The 23,390-nt window shown below is 46.1% G+C and overlaps 1 protein-coding gene across 1 annotated transcript in view; it reads right to left on the bottom strand.

The window, feature by feature from the left end:
- kmt2a (lysine (K)-specific methyltransferase 2A) overlaps positions 1-23,390 on the bottom strand; it is a 35,353-nt gene that overhangs the window by 8,120 nt on the left and 3,843 nt on the right. Inside the window, 23 exon segments of the mRNA XM_030107893.1 lie at positions 77-223; positions 302-462; positions 546-624; positions 699-810; positions 1,006-1,164; positions 1,253-1,390; positions 1,471-1,565; positions 1,683-1,897; positions 4,245-4,318; positions 4,498-4,608; positions 5,603-5,779; positions 5,928-6,112; positions 6,318-6,431; positions 6,518-6,638; positions 6,970-7,071; positions 8,424-8,570; positions 8,715-8,951; positions 9,073-9,146; positions 9,234-9,934; positions 10,037-10,265; positions 11,037-11,214; positions 11,722-15,080; positions 15,185-15,257. Coding sequence (XP_029963753.1) covers positions 77-223; positions 302-462; positions 546-624; positions 699-810; positions 1,006-1,164; positions 1,253-1,390; positions 1,471-1,565; positions 1,683-1,897; positions 4,245-4,318; positions 4,498-4,608; positions 5,603-5,779; positions 5,928-6,112; positions 6,318-6,431; positions 6,518-6,638; positions 6,970-7,071; positions 8,424-8,570; positions 8,715-8,951; positions 9,073-9,146; positions 9,234-9,934; positions 10,037-10,265; positions 11,037-11,214; positions 11,722-15,080; positions 15,185-15,257 — 6,988 coding nt within the window.

Below are 23,390 nucleotides of genomic sequence, written 5' to 3'. Positions count from 1 at the left end.
GGAAATGGAATGCAGGTTAATATAACACCACAAAACGTTTTTAACAAAAGGAAAAACTATGGGTGCACACCGGTACCTGTTGATGGCATGGGCTTGGGGCCCAGAGAGCGCTGACACGGCGGGTAGCTGGGGTGCCGGTTCCTGGTGTAAACCCTGAGCTTGGGGGTGTTGGCGGGTGAAAGGGTGTCGGAGCGTCTCGGTGATTCAAATGGATCAGGAAAGTCTAAACAGGAAAAAGGGTGATCTTAAGCGTCATTCATTAGTGGCGGTTCTGACTGCAGCTGTGAGGCCAGCGCGTTACCTGTTAGGGGAGGTGGACTGTGTGCTATCGTGCGATTCTCCTCAGGAGCCAGCATGTTCTTCATTTCAGATTCTGCCACAGGAGGGTGACAGACGAGGATCCTGCATGTGTACACGCAGCGCTTGCGAGCATCCAGCGTACTCCAGTAGACCCTTGAGCACCTGGAGAGAAACGAGTTAGCTCAGACTGACTTAGCTTACTTGGCAATTTCATGTTCTTCAGGACAAAGGGAAAAATATCTTACTGGTATCCCACAGGAAAGAGTTTGCGTTTGCAATCTGAGAGTTCAGTCAGGATTCCCAGACAGTCGATGGTCATGGACCCTGGAGAAGCGACGTTTGAGTCAACATTCAAATGATGCTGGGAGTTGATTAAAGACACCTGATCACCAACTTACCGATCATCATGTGAACATTTTCAGGTTCAAGTCCTGCCAGCCACTTCCTCCTGAGACTAATCCCCTCCAGGTCAACAAGAATCCTGCGGGTCACCTCGAAACCCGACACCACCTGAAGAAAAAGTACGCAAAGGAAAAACTATTAACTCCAAGTGACTCTTTCTGAAAGGGCTGACTGCATGAGATACTTGCACGATTTTTAAAAAATGAACTAAAGTCTCAAGCTCCTGGGCATATTTTGCCCTAAGGTGCTGTCTAAATGTATTAATGACTATTTAATTATACAGCAAAAAAAAATAGTCATTACTTCTCCTTTGATCAGGTCCCGGTGCTTTGGGCAGTAGACTTTCTTGTCCTCCAGGAAGACGCAGTGGCATTGGCGAGCACACATGAAGTGGTAGTTACTGGTGCAAGAAGTAAGGCAGCAGCCAACTGTGGCTCCTTGCTTTTGACACTTCTCGCAGCGCTGAACGGAAAACAACAGATTTTAGGTGTCTGGGTGAGAGAACTGTACATAGGAAAAAAAAAAAAAAGCGAGCAGCGCTGGGTCTCACCAGCTGTTTTCCCCTGAGAACAGCCATGTGAACATTTTTCAAAGAGCCGTCATCGTCTTCAAACACCTCAGCAGACCACAGCGCGCAGTTCACATGGGCCCACTCATTCTGACCGATGTACAAGAGCCTGCCGCCCTCCTGCAGCAGGAACAGAGGTGTTGTAAGTCGCACACATTCATCTTCACGGGTGTTAAAGTTGAGAACCGTCATTGACTCACATTAGTGTTCTCGTCTCCGTATTTGAGACACAGAACACACTGCCTGTTGTCGGTGACGCCTGGTGGAAGAGGGAGCTCAGGGCTGTCTTCACGATCTGAGGAGAAAACATCAAACCCAACTTTGAGTTTTGCTATCAAACAAACCTACAACACCGGCTAGATGTAGAAGAGAAAAAGGCTATTTAAGTGAAAATGCAAGTGGTGCATTTTACCAGGTAGGAGTGGGGGCGGTGGGGGTAAAGTAGGAGGCAAAGGTGGAGGTGTAGCTGGAGAATCGGGTTCACCGGGTGTCTTGGGGCGGGGCGCTGGGATGATCTTCTTCATGAGGTGGGGGTGCTCGGCACGGGAAAGCTCCTGTCTCTCCTGCCACTGAGCGTAGTTGTGATCCAGGGACGGAGGCAGCACGGCGTTGGGGAGGAGCCCACTGCTGGGAGACGGCGGCACACAAACACAGGCGCTGTTAATCGACGACCTTTTAGCAGCAACTGTGTTTGGGTGAAATGTTAAGCTGCGGTTGTCACGCGGCGAAAGCCCCAGTGCGGACAGCAGAGCAATACCGAAGCACTTGGAACCGCACAAATCATTAAGAGGGTTTTAGAGCTTTAATGAAGTCAAACGACTTGAAACGACTCTGCCATCAAAGCAGATACAGGCGGCATCGTAATGACCGGTGTTTTCCTAAAGCCAGTTCGGGAATATGAATAATGAAGTATCAACATGAGGACGCCATTGATTTAGTCCAATAAATTAAAGCGAGAAATGGACCAACAACAGTTGTGAAGGTGGTATTAACATCTTTAATATCTTTAAAAATCTTTTAAAATCTTTAGCTAGAGAGTGTGTTAAAAGAGAAAATGTAAGAGAGGTCCGCCAAGCTCTATCATACAGGTGATAGGCGGCAGCATTGGAAAAAAGATCAGAGCTGTATGTTTGCAGTGACTCCAGAAATCAATAACCACATCTAAACAATCTCGCTAAGTAAGTTATTTACTTGAATGAGCAGTTTTACAGCCGAGAGGGCGCATTGTGTACGGACCAAAATAGTTAGTTTGGTCAACATTCAAATCTACATTTTGCACTTGGAAGCTCAAACCTGTGGCATTTGGCGTATTCATGCACTGAACCGTGCTCCATCCCAACACTCACACCCAAAAACTGCATGTGTGAAAGCCCTGAATAACCAAGAATAGACATCTAAGCATAGATCAATCCAGTGCATGGATCACTGGTTTCCTCCGCTGGAATGCTGATACATAATGCAATAAATTAAACTGACAGGTCAGCCGCAAATAGGCCACAAATATGGATCAAAGGACCTCAAAGTGAAACGTGACGCTTGTGGTTTGAACCCCACAAAAGCCCGGAGTGGAGGCAGAATAAACGGTCTGGGAAAGCTGACAGCTAATTATAAATACTCAGGGTGAGCGGTGAACGAGTGAAAGTGGGAGAGAGTGTGAACGAGCGCGTATCGGCAAAACTCCAGTCGGGAATCTATCAATACTCAACGCTCAATACCCAAAGTCAAGCAGTGCAACAGTTGTGGGAAAAGTGAGTTTTAAATTGTTGACTGTTTTGGAAATGGGACTGGATTCTCCTGGAGTTTAGGTGGCATTTCACAATGTTTTATTCACTCATGCAAAGCAGAGGGCCGTACATGAGCACAGTCTAAAAATACTTGAGTTCCCCTCTGGGCCACAGCTAACTGAGAATGAACTGGGGAATAAGGAAAACTGGGATGAAATTAAATCCAAATTTGATCTTTATATGTTTCCTTATGCAGGAAAGAAGAGCGTGCAGCTAAAGTCCCCTGTCGGACCAACATGGGACAGCGCTCCTTCGCCACATTTACAGAAAGTTGTAATAAAAACAAAGAATTGAAAAGAATGACACATGAAACTGTTAGGAAAGATAAAAATATTTAACTGTGACATTTCCTACATGAAATTCTTAAATGTCTTCTATCATCTGATATATTGTTGACTTCACCCTGACATTATTTGCATTTCACACATTCTTTGAACCTTTTTCCAGAATTGATGAGGATTTATTAATACCAAGGGAGAAACTTCACACAGACCTGATTAGCTATCAGGTAATCAGTACTGATCAAGACTGCAGACATTTCAATATTCACACTGTTCTGAGTTACTTTACAGATTGTTTTAATATTTTTTCCCCCCGTTGTGATCACCGCAGCATAACGTCACACTTCCCTGGCAATTCTGTTTAACAGTCAAAGACTGACAATTATTTGTCTGGCGTTTCCACTATACATCATGAGGACAGCCAGCCCACACGTTTTATAAATATTAATTCACTGCCTTCTGGTTGCTTCCTATAGAAAGATGATGATACAGCTTCTTCAGGGGAAGCCACATCTTAAGTCTTCTTTTCAATAATTATAGAGCAGTAGTTCTTGAAAAGTGCAGTTCCCCGGGGTTTTTGGACAAGCTCGCATTACAGGAGTATTAAAGCCAAATTTTCTCCTCTGTAATTATAAACATAACTTGCACTGCAAGTTTAGAAATTAATGGAACATCACACACTTCATAATAATATTAGGACTGACAAAACCGCCTGCTGGCAGGATCTGATTCAGTTCTGACGTCCAGGTTTCAGGATTATGCTTTCGAACATTAAAAAAACCAACAACAGAAAGAAAATCATGACATATTCTATTATTACAGCTCTTATGTAACTTTAATGCGTTTCTCAGATCACACACTGGACACTATGTAATCATATCACCTCATGTATTTGCAATAGACACTCACTTGGCAGAAACTTTTTGCCTTTCCCAGAACCTGGAGTCTTTCACTTTGAACCACGGGAAGATTCGGTCCATTTGCTGCAACAAGAAGAAGAAGAAGAAGAAGAGGAAGAAAAAAATCGATGAAGTTTCCACTTTGGTTCATTCAAAAACTCGCAGAGTTCAATGTGAGCTTCAGTGTTGTCATCATTGTGAACAAAATTAAATTTGAGTTGCACTGAGCGTCTCCAGTGGTTCTGTTGATTTCTGATTCTTACCCGGATGAAGAAGGACTTCACCATGCTGTTGGCCTTCCTGCTTTCCGGCTGTCCTCCATCGCCGTTGATGGCTGTCTGGATGATTCGCACGATGTCGTCACTGAACTCCAGCTGGGGGATAAATTATCAAGACAAACGACAAACACATGCAGGGAGAGATTGTTAAAGCTGTGAAGTGCTGATGGACGGGAACCATACTGATGCTGTCAGAACAGGATTATCAGGGATTCAAAACACTTCACTAATATGTCCGCTTTTAATGATTCATTCAAAGTTTGAGTCGTCAAATACTCAGGAATTTAAATGTATTCACTGTGTCTATAATGCATATAAAAGAGCAGCGACCCTTGGGTTTGGATGTCCTTTAGGTATAAATATATACTGTTGACATATTACACAAATATGCAAGATATTGCATGAGGCATAAACATGAATTATGCATGGGGGTTTGTTCCCATGAATTCTGAGTAAAGCCACAGAGAATAAGAATAAGAATAAGAATAAGAACAGGAATAAGAGTAGATAAGTGGAGGAAAACAGAATTTATGATAATAGTATTTGGAAGATTGATTAAAACGTGTGTTCATGTCAGTGAGCCTCTGGATTCTCAGGATATTTGACATTAACTACATTGCAACATTATGATCATAAAATATTAAAAGGTGAGAAAGGTGTTCAGCTGCCTCACAGTGCTTCTTTGTTTTTAAAGCCTCTTTTTTCTTTTCTTTTTTTTCGCCGATATGTGTTCAAGTACAATTTTGAAAGACTTCTAAGAAGGGCTACAGGTGCTCATCTCATTATCTTCCCTGTGTTTTTATGCGAGTACACATCCCTCAAATGGACTCAGGCTGCTGGACCCAACAGACCAATCATGCTGAGTTTGATGGATTACTTTCAGTTCATCACGTTGAATCCTGGGATTTACATCAACAATCGCTACTTACCTGGATCAAATAACAGGACACACTTTTTCATGTTTGTCCACCTATTAACTATTTTCAAAATGGCTCGTTTAGATGGATAACGACCATGTTTTCAAAAATACCCGTACTGACACATTGTCCGGTTTCACAGTAAGCAGCAGCGATACTCCAAAAATACTGACCAGTGAGTTGTACCGGCCTTGGTCCATCTTCTTCTCAACAGACTCCAGGTCCGGAGGGGAGTCGCTGGGGGGCGTGGGAGGGACTTCGGTCAGGACAGGAGGATCTGGGCCCTCTGGGGAACGACGGGATGGAAGACTCTCCTCCGTCTCTGGATTAAGCTCTGGAGGCTTCACCGCCTGTGGCAGAACAAGCAGGTGAGGCTTTGTCCACCGGGTGAGAGACAAGCTGAGGGTGCAACTCAAATGCATTTAATCCATGGTCTACCAAAAACAGACTGCTTTATGTCTCTGTCAAATACATAGAATCTTTATCGTGCCAACGGACCTGTCTGTAGCGTAACAGGTGCGTGGACGTGCGGGAGTTGAGCAGTGCAGTGAGAACATGGCGAATGCAGCTCTGAAGCTTCCTCTCCAGGGCCGTCCTCCACTCGGCCGGATGGCGCTCGGTACATTTGGTACACATGTAGGCAACGCTCTCTGGCAGCTTTGACAGCAGCTCGTACATTTCATCTGAGGAGTGCGGAAATGACAGCGCATTATTGCTCCCATTATTATGATTGTTGTCTTTCGGCGACTCATCGGCGCGACAGCGCAACGCACGATGATCAGTCAATCATCTGAGCAGACGGTGACAGACGACAGATGAAGGGCGGTAAACTAAACTCGCGAAGAACATCCGGCTTCTTCTTTGAAGCCTCGTCTTCGTAGCACTCACCTGTGAGATTTTCACACTTGGCATGAACCCAGTGGTTGCAGCGGCCGCACTCCATCATCTTGCTGTCGTAGTCGTCGTCATCATAGCACTTGTTACACAGTGGGCAGAAGTTCCCTGAGAGCAAAGGCGACGAAGAGATCAGGTTTCCATCGCACAGCACCGCTTCGTGAGACTCTGGAACTGATGTGCGTCTCGCTCACCTTTAGCAAAAAGTTTGGCACAGTCGTGACACATGGAGAAGTCATGTGACCATTGGGCGTCCCAGGACTTCCCGGGTTTTGTGGCTCCACAACTCTTACAGCGCACACACTTGGTGCAAACCTGAGAGAGAGGGGAAAAAAAAAAAAAAAAAAAAAAAAGGACACAGAGAAGATTGTAACGACATGGCGAAAAACTCTTGAGCAGTTGTTTGAAGAAGTGAAATGGCGTGGAAGTGACGCTGCGGCAGAAAGTCAAATGTTTTTATAGATCCCGCCTGTGAAAGGGCGCGTGGATGCAGGTCGCACCATTTCAAGAGGCTCGGAAATGTGTGAACAAAAGGAGGTGGGAGAGGGAAAACGTGTGAGCATAATGTACCGGTGCGGCTGTGAACGTTACATAAAGGTGAGAGGGTGAAAGTGTGTTATGGGGAAACGGGGATGCAAATTCCTACCCAGACTCGCTTCTTCTTGGTGGGTCTGGTGGGGTGATTGGGACCCAGGCACTCCGGGTGATAGCTGTTGCGGCACTTATCGCACTCTAGCAGCTGCTGCTGCTGCAGTTACAGAGACCAGGCGTTATTGTGTTAATCCCAAAAAACTGTCCAAGCAAACCAAGTACAGTTTTACTTAAATAAACCAGCTGTACACGCCGTCGGCCACAACAATATGACCACCTGCATGAAATGTGTCTTAAAAACAGCCCTGAGCCGTAGAGGCACAAACTCAGCACATGAGTGGCAGAAACCCAAGGGAATCACACCCTCCACCAATACCTCCCGTTGCCACGTCTTCCCCTGTTCAGCCATGCACCCACTCATTTCCCTGGTGCAGGAGAAAACGGGATTCACCAGAACCAAGCCTCCTTCTTTTGAATTAATTGAGATGGGCATAAAATCCCAGTTCATTCAAAAGACGATCAGAGTATCTTATGGATATTACTGAGATTTAACTACGCTGCTCACTTTGGTTTATGGCTGGGCACAGATTTCAGTGGTGGATGAACGTCATTATCAAGGTGATGAAGCACTGAATGAGTTTCATCTTCCAGCCCCTTAAATGGAAAGGGAAGCTTTTTTTTTTTTTTTTTTTAACAGTCTTGGGTAAACACAATTAGCCATGGTAACATTTTCAGAACACACTTAATACGCTGCACTACCTTCTTCTTATAGCTCGGCTGCCATTCATAAAATCCAACAATAAAATGTCATGGACAACTTAACAACTGCTTCACGAGACTTCCATTTTAATACCTGTCCAGTAATTACACATTGCATAGAGTTAAAGGTGCCGTAAGTAAAGGTTTTATGATCCACGGCACAAGAAGTCTCTCATATAATATATATCTACCTCAGTCTGACCAGGCACAAGTCTCGCCAGGAGCTACAGTTTCAGGCTTTTAAGTCCCTCTCCATTGTGAAATCAGAGTGCCAGAGACACGGGGGTGTCGAGGCAGCTTCTTTTGTCGGAGATAAAAGCCAATCAAAGTAATTGCACTGAGCTCTTTGGGGGAGATTCTTTTTTTTTTTGTTGTTGTTGTAGAACTACTTGTAACTAAACCGTTTCCTCAGCTTCCACTGCTTCTGCCACTGAGTGACCAACAACCAACAGGTTGATGCTGCTGAAACACCTGCAGACACTTGATCGTGTCGTTTTGTCCAAATGTATTCATACAGAGTTCTAAAAAAAATGACACAAATTGAAGACACCAAGCATACTGTACCCAGAGCGGGAGATAAAAAAATAAAAGTATGGCATGAGTCCAAATAGCTGATTAAATGCATTCTTCTGGCAAGACAAGCAAGATTTCTTTCTAGTGAAGATTCCCAGCCCTAGCGTTCCGTCAGCTTAAACAAAGATCCTTTAATGTACAGCATAAAAACACAGCAAATCACAGGGAATGTCTTACTTTAGTTTTCTGATGCTGGCGCCCACAGGCCTGGCAGTATCTGCATCTTCGACAACACCAGTTTTCAAACTGCTCCTGGAGAGGGCGCTCCGACTCCCCCAGGCAAAAGAGATGAAACGGTTCACAGCATACCTGACAGAAGACAAACTGCACACAAAGAGCGAGGAGAAACAGCAGGGAGGGGAGGAAGATGACAGGATATACGTTCATTTGTTGCTTTGACAAAAGGAAAGTGGAAAACAAAAGTTTTTCTTTTTTTTTTTTATTAACAAGGTAACAATATATTTTCACCTCCACATTTCCACTGCTTGCACATAAGAAGCAGAGCACCCTGGGCGTGACAGGCACAGACGTGAGCAGACTGAGGCCGCCGGCCTCCCACACCTTCTCCACATCATGGTCCCTTTTGAAATCCACTCTGATACGATGCACTCCGTCGCAGGGCGCTCTGGACTTCACCTGGCCCCTAGTCGAGGGAGTGCTTAGCCAGTTTAAAGTACTGCTGCTGGGGAGTTTAGTGGTCAGCGGCTTCTCGCGTTCATCAGACGGGGGAAGTGAAAAACACAGGGGGATAATGAAAACCAAGTCAGTTCGGTGGAGCATGAAAAGTTAAAAAGGAAGGCAAATCTTTAAGCAGTGGATCTCTTACCTTGTCTTTTGGTCTTTGCTTCGGAGACAGAGGAAGAGAGCGAGATGTTGGCTTCTTCAGCTGCTTTGAGTCAACTTAAAAAAAAAAAGGGAAAGGGACATAATGTAAACTGTGCGTTGGTGTAAAATAAATCCTTTACAGACATAAGACCGGCCTCTTACCAGTGTCTGACACTGCTGCGGTGGAGCTCTGCTGTAGAGATGAGTGGTGCTGGGGTTTTCTCTTGGGGTCACTCACGGTAATCTTGGGTGAGGAGTCCTTTTTTGACGGCGCCAGGCTGGAAGCTGGCCGCTGCTGCTGCTGCTGTTGTGACGTCTGGTGAGGCTGCGTGGACTGGGAGGGGGAATTCTGGCCTGACGACGATGCGGAGGAGGATGACGAGGAGGAAGACGAGGAGGACGAGGAGGTGGAGGAGGACGAGGTGGACGAGGAGGCTGGTGTCGACTGCTGTGGCTTGTGCGCTTTTTTAGTGGCGGCGCTGCTCGTGCCTGAGAGCTGTTTGGGGTCCGGCGACTCGGCGGGAGACGGAGCCTGGGCGGGAACCGTGCCGGGGGCCTGAGGGGCTTCGGGTGAGGCCGGGGACGATGCGAGCGTTGGAGAAGATTGCTTCGAGAGCGGCTGCTGCTTTGACTTTTCTTCTACCAGTTTTAAAGGAGGAGTTTCACTCTTTTTACGGGCAGGCTCCTCCTTAGGTGGAGCTGGAGAAGATTTGGGGCCAGACTCTGAGTTTGGTCCTTTAGAGAAATTGGTGCTTTCCCTTCTCTCATACAGCCTGTTCTTTTTCTTATCCTTCTTCGATTTCCCTTGCTTTTGAATGAACATCTTTGAGGGCATCCATTGCAAGTTCTGACACTTTCTCATCCTGCGGATAAGACACACGTAAATAGAGGCAATTATTAGTTCCTTACTGTGAAATACTTCGAGTGTAAGTACAATGGTAAGCAGTTCATTAGATGTGACTCACTTGCAGCATTGCTTCTTAATGTTTCGTCCTCCAAACTTGGGTTTGTCGAGACAGTTGGTACACTCGCCACAATCCTCTGGGACCTGGCAGCCTGAGCACTGACCACAGCGCCGTGACCGACGCCCCTTCTTGGGAGGAGCTTCCTGAACAGCCTTCTGCCGTGTCTCCCGCGGCTTTAAGGGCGGCGACTGAGGCTCTGCCTCTTCCGAGCCTGCTACTGATGACTTGTCTGTAAAAAAAGATCCACAATATTTTGGTGTCATCGTTACTGGCGCAGAGGAGAAAAGAGCGTTTGACTCAGCAGGGTTTAATCTTGTAATCCCCTAAATAGAAAATTTACTCCGATGATTGACAAACTAACCTTCTGAGACAATGATTGAACAGATGTAAATCTGTTATCATGGCTTGTTTGTGAAATAATCAAATTAGCATAATGTACACTGAGTGTTTTTATTCAATCATTATCAATACATAAGCATCTGTTAACAATATAGAGGCTCTGAATACTGAATACTGTCTCTGTGAACTATCATCCAAAAGAAAGATATTTATTTTAGATACATTTCAAGGCAAACAAACAAAAAACCTGAATAGTCAACCATGAGAAATGCTAACTGAGAATGTATTCCAAGCATAAAATTTGCACATGTCCCTTTTTTGTTAAGAGCATGTGCGCTACTCCGTTTACAGCTCAAAGCAGCTTTTGAATGAGTTTCAGTACGTAGCAACACTAAAACCACAGGAATGAAGTTAAGTCAAAAACCAAGTGAGGTTGCCGTCAACCTGTTGAACAGTAAAAGTGTTGTGAGTTGTAAGTGTGTGCGTGCGTGCATGCGTACGTGCATGTCTGCTTGCGTGTTGGAAGAGAAGTTAAGGCGACCGAGACTGGGCGTCTTTGAGTAAATTGTTATTTTATGCCATTCATTAAATTCTGCAGTCAGTCCCATAGACAGGAAACCCATAAGCAAGTCAAATGAGCAGGAAGATGAGTATTCCTCACCATCGTTTCCCATGGAAGATAGGATTTTCTCTCTCTCCTCCCAAGGCAAGGCACTAAGTGTGGGCATGTCATCAGGGAACACTGCCCGATTACGGCCGAGAGCCACAGCTGCACGACGGCATACATGCTTGATGCGCGGACCACGGACTGATGCTTCTGACGAGTCGCTTTCTTGACCCTGCTCGCAGACAGATAACCCCCCAAAAAAACCACAAAAATATTTAAGAAACATCTCGGTGACAACAAATACAGAGGCAAACATGAAGCACTACAATTCTGTTCGTGATCACAATGCAGATGGTGAAGTGGAAAAAGAGGAAGATAGCAATGGGTTGTCAATGTGAAGTGACTTTCAATACACAATTTATCTTTAGATTAACTGCACAACAGAAAATCTTCAGTTGAAGAGACAATACTTTCCAAAGCAGAGTCAGTGCTGCTTTCTGCATAATGTATGAAGCGAACAGAATTCCCCTTAAGTAACACCCTCTGTGGGACTTTCCTCTTATCAAATTTCAGTCTGAGTACAAACACAGCTTTCTATTTATAGCAAACATTCACAGCTTCACGTCAAATTCACTTGCTTGTGGCTATATGATGAGAATGAGAGAACCAGGAGCTTTTTTTTTTTTTTATGTTCAGACTTCACATCTTTAAAGCTAAGACATGAATGGGAACGACTGACCTGAACCTTGGTCTGATCGGCAGGCTTCATCTTATTCTTCTTAATCTCGTAGAGCTGAGCTTTAGCCTTCTTCAGCAGCCCGACGACCCGCTTATCAGTCACAGGATGTTTCTCTGCTTGTGACAACATTGATCCGAGAGAGGAGACAGGTAGCTGTTGTCTACCTGGCTGCCCGGGAAGGCCTGCTGTCTGCTGAGTGGGAGTACTTCGTCTTTCTTTTTCCCCATCCTCTGTTTCCGCACCTTTCTCAGAGGGTCGGACTTTCTTAGGCAGACGCCCCTTAGCAATGGACCCGGGAACCGTGGAATGAAGCCCACGTGGGTCTGGAGAAGCAGTGTCAGAAACCATGTCAGCTGATGTTGATTTTTTCCTCCCTGGAGTCTTTTTGGAAGCGAGAGACGAGAGAGCACTTTCTGTATCTCTCCCATCCACAGTAAACAAGCTTGAAGGTGCAGTGGGAGAGCCGTCTGGTGTAGAAACCTTGCTTCTTTTCTCCAAGTCTTTCCTCCCTTCCCTCTTATTTTCCTTCTCCTTCTCTCGGTTTTTCTCAGGATCCCTTTCTTTTTCCTTGGGAGCAGGTTCCTGGGGAGCTGACTGGCTTTTTTCTTTCCCTCCTTTCCCGGATCCTCGCCCCGTGTCCTGCGCACCGGAGGGAAAAAGAGGGAAGAGCGGCGAAGAAGCGGATGATGAAGATGACAAAGGAGGTGGATTACCAGCAGCCCCTTTTCTACTATCAGGTGTTCCTTGTGAGGGCAGACCCCGAGATACAGTTGAAAAGGTGCTGAAAGGAGCAGGCGTTAAGGCACTAGTGGCTAGTGGACTTGTAGAAACCCCGGGCAAGGAGCTGGGGTTACTACTGGACACAGAGCCTGTCAGCCCAGACATCTCAGAGGCGCCTTTCCCCACAGACATCTGACCTCCTCCTACTTGGCTGCTGCGTCTGGTCATTGAGTGGGATGGAGACCGTGGATTTCCTCTCAGCCCCGCGGGGACCAGCCGTTTTTTGCGACGCGAGGCTCTGCTGGAGCTTGAGGATGTCTGGTGTGGCGACAGAGAACCAACACTGCTCCCAGAAGACGACTGTAAAGTAACAGACTCAAATATGCGGGAGTGAGCCTCGCTGGGCGTAAAGCGTGGCGCTCGGAGCAATGGGCTGCGCTTCTGGAGTGGCGTGTCAAAACGGGACGATGGTGGATGTTGGTGATGGGTGTGAGGGTGAAGAGGGGCGAACAGACGAGTCCCTGTTCCCGTTCCGCTGCCGGGCGCGGGAAATGAGCCCGGAGCAGCTCCCCCTGCTCCGCTGACGCCTTGGGGCAGCAACCCCACATCTTCGGGCGTGAGAGGGGGAGGGCGGAAATTGTCAAATATGGGCTTGCGGATGAGACCCTCCTTGGCATACTTAGCAGAGGAGAAGTACTGGTGCCTCGGGTGGGACAGCGACGTCCAGCGGAAGGTGGGCTCTCTCAAAATTGAGCGACTTCGTTTATCTGACAAGCCGGACAGCACTGAGGGTCCAGGCAGGAACGGCGGGATGGGGTGAGGCATCCAGGAGGACTGGGGGTGGTGTTCACTGACGGCAGCTGCACTGGAGGAACCCGACTGGGGAAGCTGTGGTGGGGTGAGGAGAGGGGGAGGTGGAGGTGAGGACGAGGACGAGGCTGTGGATGAAGCTTGCTGGGAGTTTACATGTGTAGAGGAAGGCATCAGCACCCCCGTAGGAGGGCTGATGATTGGCTTCTTGGGCCCGGTGGGAAGAGCCTCTCTCACATTCTGCTTCTGACTTCCACGACCGACTCCCTGCCCTCGCCGGCCTCGCCGACTCCTCTCTGCCAAAACATGCTCTGGCTCCGGTTCAGATGGAGGCGAGGGAGGCCGTGAGCTGTGTAATAGGGTGGTCTCCCTCTCTCCCTGTGAGGACGGAGGAGAGTGATCCTCTGGCTCTGACAGAGCCTGTGTGCCCTCAGAGGCCTGGGAGTCACATGATGAGTCATCCAAACTCGGGGTGCTGGACCTGGAAGACTCCGCAGACGAGAGCTGCGAGGAATGTTGCGACATAGCACTTGAGCCGCACGATGGCGCGCTGCTGCTAAATCGCCCGTTGGCTGCGTTGTTGCTGTTGCTGTTGAGCAGATTGGCGGCCGTCGATGGAACAGAGGGGGCAGGGGCGGGAGATGGCGGCGGGGGCAGCAAGTCGACTGGAGGGGTGGTACCAGTACTAGCGACAGCAGTTGTAGTGGAAACAACGGGAGAGGGGGACGAGGACGTGGTGGAGGCGGGCTGAGCAGACGTGGAAACCGTTGAGGGAGTCGTTTCGAACCGTGCCATCTTGGTGTGGGGTGGCGGAGTTCCAAAACTGCCCTCATCTTCGATGAAGCGCTTGGGGGTTTTGATGATGCGAAGGGAAACGGTGCTGACCACGGGCATGATGAACTGCCGGATGTTCTTCAGCGGGGTCTTCCTGATACCAGCTTCAATGGAGGCTGCCCCGCTGCCTCCAATGGAGCCAGCCTCCTTCTCCATTCGCTTCTGCGCTCCTTTCTTTGCTCGCTGCAGCAGCTGCTTAGCTATGGTTGCATCAGTGCGTTTAGAGGGGGGGACGATTCTGACCGGTTTTCTATGCCGTGGGCTTTTTCTCAGGCCCACAGTCCTGCCTTGCTTGGAGGGAGATGGGGAAGAAGGTGGATTGGATGAGTCCTGGTCCTCAGCACCATCCACAGTCCTCAGCATGGGCTGCTGAGGCGTGTGTGGTTCTGTGCTTTTGTCCCCACCTCTAACTCTGAAGGCCTTGTGTTTCCCTTCCCCACATTCAACGGAGGTAGAGAGCTGCGCAGCTGCGGCGGCGGCTGCTTCAGCTTTCAGCCGCTCGGCTGAGGGCGGTCGTCCGCGTCTGCGTCTGGGTAGACCCGGCAACGTCTTGAGGTGTGACTTGAGAGGGGCGAGTTTAGTCTCTGTCAGCCGCTTCAGGTTGGTAACTTTGGGTTTGGGAAGCTTTGCCTCAGTGTCATGTGGCTGGGCGGAGCCCACCGGCAGCCTCTTGGTGCCCTTTCGGTCCTGATCCTCCTCTGTGTCCATACCCGACTCCAGCCCGGCTTGCCGACCGTCGTCTCCCGCTGCATGGCTGCTGGCACTCCAAGCTTTTTTACTGCTTGAAGATGGTGGCCGGCCTCTTCTCTTTTCCCCACTGCCAGGCGGCCTTCCGGGTAGCCTTTTCACCTTCTCTGCTGGCCTTTCAGAACCCTCGGGTTTTTCTTGTGTGGGGGATGGAAGGGACGACGGGGAAATTAAACTTGCAGCAGCTTTCTGGGCAGTGAGCATCCGTGGGGGGCGGCCTCTGGGCTTTTTCTCCTGTGCAGGTGGGCCTGCGGATGATACAACAAGCAAAATTAGGGCAATAAAATAACACAACGAGCCAAATACAGCTTTCCTTTTAAAGCTGCCTGAATATTGCCCTGATATAATTTACCCGATGAAGCTGTTGAAGGGCTCTGTATTCGCTTCTGCTCAGCCACAGCTCCAAATCCACCGAATGCCTCTTCCTACAAAAACAGGAAAAAAAACATAAATCACAAAATGTAGGTTCAATATGCTTGTGGCGTTAAGTATAAGAACACACAAGTGCTGGTTAACAGGAAGTATTTATAGAATCCATTATGATACATAATTGTCAGATGGCTTGGATGCACAACACTTGAGTCATTGTTGAAATCAGACTGAAGCGAGGACTGCTGCTTCAAAGCTGTAATGGCGTGCTCAATATCACTTTCGCCTCTGGTATACTCTGGTGCTCTCTGGTATGACAAACTGGAAAAGGTTCAAACCACAACAGACCATTTCAATTTGTAACATCTGAATTTTAAGGGGTGACTAATGCATCCTGCATTCTGAAGGAGCAGAGAAATGCTAAGGTGGTTGGTCATGTGGAAAAAGACCGGAAATCTATATTTACTTGTGTGTGTCCCTGTTAAGATACAACAATCATTATACATCAACCTAAATTCCCTAAGCTACGCTCAGAGTGAAATGTTTCGGCTCAGAAACAGAGTGTGCTCACAATGCTTTAGCTTCTCCTTGAAATGCATCTGTGAACTCTAGCTATTCACTTTGATAGATGAAGAAAATGTGTAAGGAACTGAACAGGAAGTCACATGAACAAAATGCAAACAAGTCCTGTGCCTTCGTAGAGCTCTGAGATGTGTGATGGAAAAATCACTAGGATGATTAAGATCTTCAGGATCCTCTGTGTGCCACTACTTCTTGCAATCAATGTGTTTAAGAGTGGAGGTGAGCATGTCATTTCATCATGGGTATTTATAGCAATGTGTGGGGATGCAGTCGAAGTCTTGTTGGCCCAGTTTGTAGGGCAGCTGCAATGCACACTACTGCACACAAACTAATTTGCACCAGCTAAAAGGTAAGATACACACACACACACACACACTCACTCTCTCTGAACAACCGATTTTTGAATATGCCTGACACAAACACACACACTAGGATCTAATTAAAAAAATATATAAAAAGCAATAATGTGTGCTGTAACACTGTCTTTCATCTGTTCTACATATAAACAAACAACAATAACAGACAGTCAGTGCTGCTGCTTATCCTGGCAGGCAGTATTAATCCCAGCATCCCACATTGTGTAGCACATTCCGGCGTCTAGTTTCTTTTATGTGCTTCACTGTCCACTCTCATTCTTCTTTCAGTCTCCTCACACCAATACCAGCATCCTCTCTCCTCGCTGAGCAAAGATGCTGCTGGGTTGGTGCAGTTGCAGAGCAGAGGGGGGCGGAGTACCAACGCACGCCACTGACTCGCTGTGATAGTGTGAGTAGCAGTCAATGACATCACGCAGCACGCGCTGTTAGGGGCAAGTGCACAGAGCAGACAGCACAGGAGCGTGTAGCCACACACACACAAACACAACACACACACACGCGTATCGACGCGTTCTTTCAGCGGCATAAACGCCCCACACGTGCACGTGTTAAGAGATGAATGTAAGAAAATGAAATGAACAGAACACATGTGCATGAACCGCACATCAGGATGTAAACAAGCAGCAGGACATGCAAGTGAAGATGCGGGGGAGGGGAGCACAGGCAACACAAGCAGAGCAAAATGAGGAGAGAGGGAGGGTTGTGGGAGGCAGGAGAAGAGGTGAGGGGGGGGGGGAAAGGGAGAGAGACAAGGAAGCAGCATCTTGACCACATGCACCAACAACAACAGAGGGAGCACAGACGTCTCTGGGGAGCACCGAGGATAAAAGGGGTTTGGGTTTTCAACATGCTCATGCAGAAGCTTGCCAAATCCCAATCTAAACAGGCCTCCCACACACGACAAGGCTCCCCTTTCCTCCCCCTTATTCCTGCTCTCTGCCATGCTCCCAAACACATATTCAGTCACTCACTCATTGCTTGCTCACCCGCTCGCTCGCTCGCTCGCTTCCCGCCCACTGGCTGCCAAGCACTGAGCAGCAGCGTGTGAAACACAAGGCTCACCATGAGCTCAATAGTAGGGCAGGCACAGGGAGGTAACTTCAAGAGGTAAACAAACACCGTAGTAGATTACCAAGGTAAGGTTACTGACTACCCTGCTTTGCAAAATGCACAAAATAAATCAAAAGTTACCACCAAGACCTGAGATTTCCTTTTTTTCCTCGCTTTTAAAATCAGGTGTCAGTAGCAACCAAGATCACCCTTTTTGCTGCTTTTATCTTCTTCTGAGCAGTTTTATTTCCTCCTGGTCCAGCACCTATCATTGAAGTGATTGGCACATGCATGACAGGATATAAATCACAAAAGAATCGAGAAGGAAGAAAGCAATCTGAGTCAAAGCGGAAACAACCTTGTTATTTTCAGGAGATGTGCGGGGGACTGTCCCTGACAGTCATTAGACGGATGAGAATTTGGTTTGTAGAAATTTCTCTGTATCATTCTGACACCACCTGTGCTCTCTGGGACTTTTACAGTCTTTCAAGTTGCATTTAGGAGAAATCAGACTGACATCAGACAAATGATGGATGTTTCTCAGGCTTGAGATAAACTCCAAAAAGTTAGCCCTGACGAAGCAGTTGTTGATCCCATTCACAACTTTATTGTGGGTTGGTTACTTGACGACTGATTATGTAATCCTAACTTAAGTTTAGATCAGTTGTGTTAGCCCTGATGAGCAGCATGACGCGCAGCTGAAGACTGAAAGAAGTTACAACAGTAGAAAAGTAAAAGCAGAAACTGATCACAAAAAAAGTACCATAACTAATCAACCAATGATCTCTCTATGCAACTAATTATCAAAAACCTACTTAAATAGTCCAGCAACATCATGATTCAATAAATACAGCAATACAAGAGGCAAGAGTGTGAAGGGAGGCAGGTAGAACAGAGCAATCCCAACATGTCAAGGTGAGTAGAAGTCAGCGCAAAATCCTGTCAGCTTTACCGGTAATAACCTTCCTCTAATTGTTTCCCTGTCTTTTCCCCAAGAGGACCCCAGAATGTGTATAGCAAAGACTGAAAACACCCTCTTCAACCTCAGCATCAGAAATATCTCTATTGCTAAGTGAGTTTGCATAAACAAGGAATTTGTCTCAGATTTATTGTAATTGGTTAATTTTACTGACAGAAAAATTCAAACAGTTTTGCGGTAAAATGCCTAACTGTGAAGAGGTGCAATGGTTGTTTCAAAGCAACGCTCAAACTAATCAGGGAAGTGTGTGATGAGTTGATGTACAAGACCCTGTAACTGTCCACTCGTCAGAGCTCCACAGCCCTGCATTCCCACTGAGTCTGAGAAGAAAATGCAGCTCATCACAATGACTTAACGTTACTGAAGGTAAAAGCTTCAGGAGGCTCACTGAATACATTGAGTCTGAATACACGACGCCTAATTTTGAGTTAAATGTTTCCTTGTTAGACAAGTCAACTGGTGTTAATCTAAATACCCGTTTGATGGGCAGGGAAATTATTCACCAGGAACGTCTCTAAGACTAACCTCTTATTATGCAATTAGCGAACGTATCCATTATGCTTTTGAATAGGCTTTACCTGTGCTAGTTTATTGTAATGCTGTGTCTATATGAGAAGAATTACAACTAGAAGTATTGCTGTTCACATACTGAACAGTCCTCTGCAACACAATAGAAGCTGTTGTGACTCATACAATTTTGGATGATTTATAATAAACTTTCTGGCATTTCTTTGACAATAATTTGCATGAGTCAGCATTGTAAGAAACTGTATCCAAACCTGCAGTGCAGACCTTTTACATCAGTCTCCTGCAAGTATGAATAAATACAAAAGTGTTGAAACACAGAAACATGAATCGGACTACTTTTTTATCCACTGCAGATGTGTTTCAGTAACAGAGCAGATAGACTTTTTTTTTTTAATTATGATTGCATGCATACTGTTATTGGTACATAATTGGCCTCTGCGGATTAAGGTTGAAAAAAAATTAGAATTAGATAGAAATTAGCATGCTGATAGGATGACTCAATTCATTTTTAGTTACTAGAACTTGGCACTCTGAGAGCGCAGACCTCTGCCACAGCTCAAATCAGTCACCAACAACAATAAGAAAACCATATATTATATAAAAAAAAACATTTTATTTCTCCCCAACACAAACAATGTATGGGAGAAAGCTGTTTGTTGCATGTTCATATCTCAGTGTGTGTCGCCTCACAGTGACTGACACTCCGGAATCCCCCTATTTTTGTCTGGTCTGGATCCTGGTATCCAGAATACTTCCGTGATCTGGATCAGCAGCTGATATCTCTTATGCCGGCCGGACACTGTGCGATTTTAGAAATCTGACTGTCGGGGAAATGCTCCAACTGCACGACAGGGTTTGTCACTCGTACTCTATTTGACCCTACGACATGTGCACTCATACTGTACGACTGCTGTCAGTCAAGATTATTGACAACCACGGCGTCAGTCGGCGTGTGACGGCACGACGTGCTCGAGTGTGAACAACGAAAAACAAAGGTTCCGAGATCCTATGACAACCACAGCGTGCATGACAGCAAGATGGCGAGCAGGCAGCAAGTTTTTGCAGTTGTGTGCGCTGTCTTCTGTGCTGAAACTAAAAAAAAGAAAAAAAAGAAAAGGATTTGGGTACGTGAATGGTTGAGGAGACGAGGTCGTTATGGGATGTCCATCCTTCATCAGGAGCTTGAGGTAACGTTAATGTAAACTATACATTGTTTACTGTAGCTATGATAGTTTCACGTTAGCATTAGCATTATCGTGACGTAACACCACTCACACTGTGCAAAGCTACGGCGAAAATTTCTGACACGCCAGAAGTTTGATCGGGAGGTCGCAGCATTAGGGTTAGAAAGTAGCAGCAATTAATCCTTCCTCGTGATTGTTTTCACACTGTACGGCTTACGACCTCCTGACCAGACATCCCGACGCTACGATGTTTCCACGATGACGCAGCGTGGTCTGCAATGGCAAAATCACGGTGAAATCCCCTCGAAATCGCACAGTGTCTGCCCGGCATTAGAGTCATTGAAGAACTTATACTGTAATTTTTTTGCTAAGCCCCCTTGTCATTTATTGTTGAGTTATGCCCAAGTATATGAAAGACTGCCCTATCGCTCAATGATAAAGAATCTTTTAAAAAATTCCTGGATCCAGACAGTGATCCGGATCATCACCAAAATTTAATGGATTCTAAAGTTAGGCCAAGGCCCATCTTTCCACAAAGTTTCATTGCAATCCGTCCATAACTTTTTCCGTAATGTTGCTAACAAACCAACCAACCAACCAACAAACCAACAGACCAACCAACAAACCAACAAACCAACAAACCAACAAACCAACAAACCAACAAACCAACAAACCAACAAACCGACGTGATCACATAACCTCCTTGGCGGAGGTAATTATAATTCCAGGAACTGTGGCCCAGCGTCTGGAGTACAATGAGAGAAGGGGCAACAGCTACCATACAAGTGTACCATACAACTATTCAAAGATTTTACCTTCAGCTTATAGGGGAAAAAAAAAAAAACTTCTGCAACATATGTTTGAGTTAATAACTTGATAACTCAGCAACTTAAAGCAAGCTATGCAGATTGTTTTATCCCGATTCAGAAGAGACATTAGCCAGGTGCACTGCCCACAGTGTGTGCCCAGTTCACTCTCCACAGGAGAGTGCAGGGATGTTAAGCACCCGACGGGAAAACTCTGTACACTGTGAAATAAACAGTTTAAGCTTTAGGCAAGAGGTTTAGCAGTATTGTAAATAATTCAGTGACGAAGGTATGAAACTATGTAGAGGCTTATACGCTATAGCTTCATGCTAATGCTCAGAGGAGAAAGACACTTTGGAAAAAGCAGTGAACAGCGAAGTTCATACATTTGTGCCAAATATAACTTACTTTTTCGGAAATAAATCATATACAACACCTCAAAAAACTAGTAATATAATGAGCAATACACACAAAAGCTAAGGTACGCAACTCCAAAAGTGTAAAGTACATCACCATAACAAACACGTCTCACTAGCGACCAAGGGTACTTGGGCTGAGGTGATCACGAAACTCGGACAACATTAGAAAGTTTGGGATCGGGATTTAAGGAAATCTAGTCAGCCAAGAGGTTAGGGAAGCGAGCTCATACGCAGGGAGTTTTCTCACTCGTCACAGCTGTAGGTTCTGTGAATTGCCAACGTAGTCAACTCGTCGTTTCGTGTCCACAGGATCTGTCAATTCCCAACATTGCGCTCAATGTCTATGTGAAGTGAAATGCGATGAGGTGCATGCTGGGTGCGTCGCCCCGGAGCTGCGATCAGCTCATTTGTATTAAGTCAAATTCTGAATTTGGACCGTAAAACATTCAGAAAACGTCTAAACTAAATATAGTGAAACAAAACTGAGAACAGATTCAGCAATTGTACCGCTTATCTTTGCTTTAAAGGTTTTTTTAAATACTTTTTGCTTAGCTGTTTCAGTAATAAGAGAAAGCTTGTGACTGAGCCACTGTGAAGTTCTGACTTGAACTCCGGGAACAGACAACCATGGCGTGACACATTCGTCCAATCAGACTGCAGCTACGTAACTCTGACCTGTGCTACATGCTGAAGAGTTTGGGAGCTCACACACCTGCCATGTTACATACTAAACATAATTACACACATTAACAATACGCTGGAAAGAGTGTGCACGGCACACAATAGCTGCGCACTGCCCTCTCCTGATCAAGAGCGCTGCAGTTGAAGGAAAGCCTCATGTTGTCTGGACACAAGCAAGTGGCGAGCAAGTGACACGCCCACCATCATTTCAGATGCGGTCCCATTGTGGGCATGTACCAAAATGAACATAAATGAAATAGCAACCATTTGACTCTCTATTTCTGACCATTTGTTAAAATTGGCGAATTAATCGAAAAGTCAGTCAAAAGATTAATCGCTAGAAAATTAGTCGTTATTGCCAGCACTGGTAGGTTCCTGAGAAACAGCCTTAAGCTCTAACTGCTCAGGTTGCACCAGGAAGGGCATCCAGCGTGAAACTTGTGCCAAATCAAACATGCAGATCAAATGATCGACTGTGGTGACCCCAGAAGCAGTCAAAATGCACCAACACATTAGCAGGAGTACAAGGCAGTTATAAAAACTGAGGTTCAGTGTCTTTCCCATGAAAGGACATTTCAACACATGGACAGAGTAACACAGGAGATCCAAACAACAATGTTTGGGTCGAGGCTAACTGGAAGTCAACTCGTCTACCCAACTGAGGTATCCCAGTAAGCTCTTTCATATATGTGTGTACACATGAAACAGGCCGTCTTCACAGATCCTGCCATGCTGGACGCTACCCGTTCTCTACTGGAACCAAACTGAAGAAATGAATCTTTGGATAAAGAGATGGCCTTCACTTTATCATGGACCCTGTCAAATGTAAATAAGGCACAACAAGAAAATCTGTACTGTTTTGGTTACATTCTGCAAACCTGGACAAAAGTGCCACTAAAATCTCACACACTGCCTTTAAATTACTCATGTTACCATAAGAAAACAGTTAAACAAGTAGCAAAAATGGCAGGAATGTGACTCAGACCTGGAGGAACTATGCTAAATGAGAGTACATGTTTAGTGAGTCACCTTGATGTGAGTGGACACTGCTTAAGAAACCCTACTTCCAAACTGGAGTGGGGAAAAAAAAAATATTTTCTTAACATATTCCAGGAAGCTTCATCCTTGGATTTACTGTAGAGACACTATTCCTCATCCCTTCCTGGAATGTGAAGTGGAGATGAGCTCATACTCCGGTGTGCCCCTCCGATGACACATCTGCTCAGAAAGGCCACAAGTGAATTACAGTGTCACCGTTTTATGACCTGCGTCAAGCCAAAGCAAAAGGTGGGCATTTGTTTTTTTCCAAGTGCCCAAACACTAAGTGCAACTGTTTCACATTTGCTCGACAGCACACGAACCAAAACAAACAGTTTCCCGGGTGGGATACCTTGTGTTCCTGCGCCTCACATGTGAGGAGACGGAGGCAGTCAGTTGACAAAAACAGAGTAATTGGTGCATGTACACGTTATGTCTCTTACTTTGACACAAACGTACAAAGAAACAGTCACACAGCCTGGCAGGGATCCACGAGCAGGCACACCCCCCCTACGCAACCAACAGGCAATGTGAATGGAAGTTTT

Source organism: Salarias fasciatus, chromosome 14, assembly GCF_902148845.1.
Source record: "Salarias fasciatus chromosome 14, fSalaFa1.1, whole genome shotgun sequence".
Classification (NCBI taxonomy): Eukaryota; Metazoa; Chordata; class Actinopteri; order Blenniiformes; family Blenniidae; genus Salarias; species Salarias fasciatus.
The sequence above is the reverse complement of the archived record's forward strand: the minus strand, read 5'-3'. Positions and strand labels throughout refer to the sequence as shown.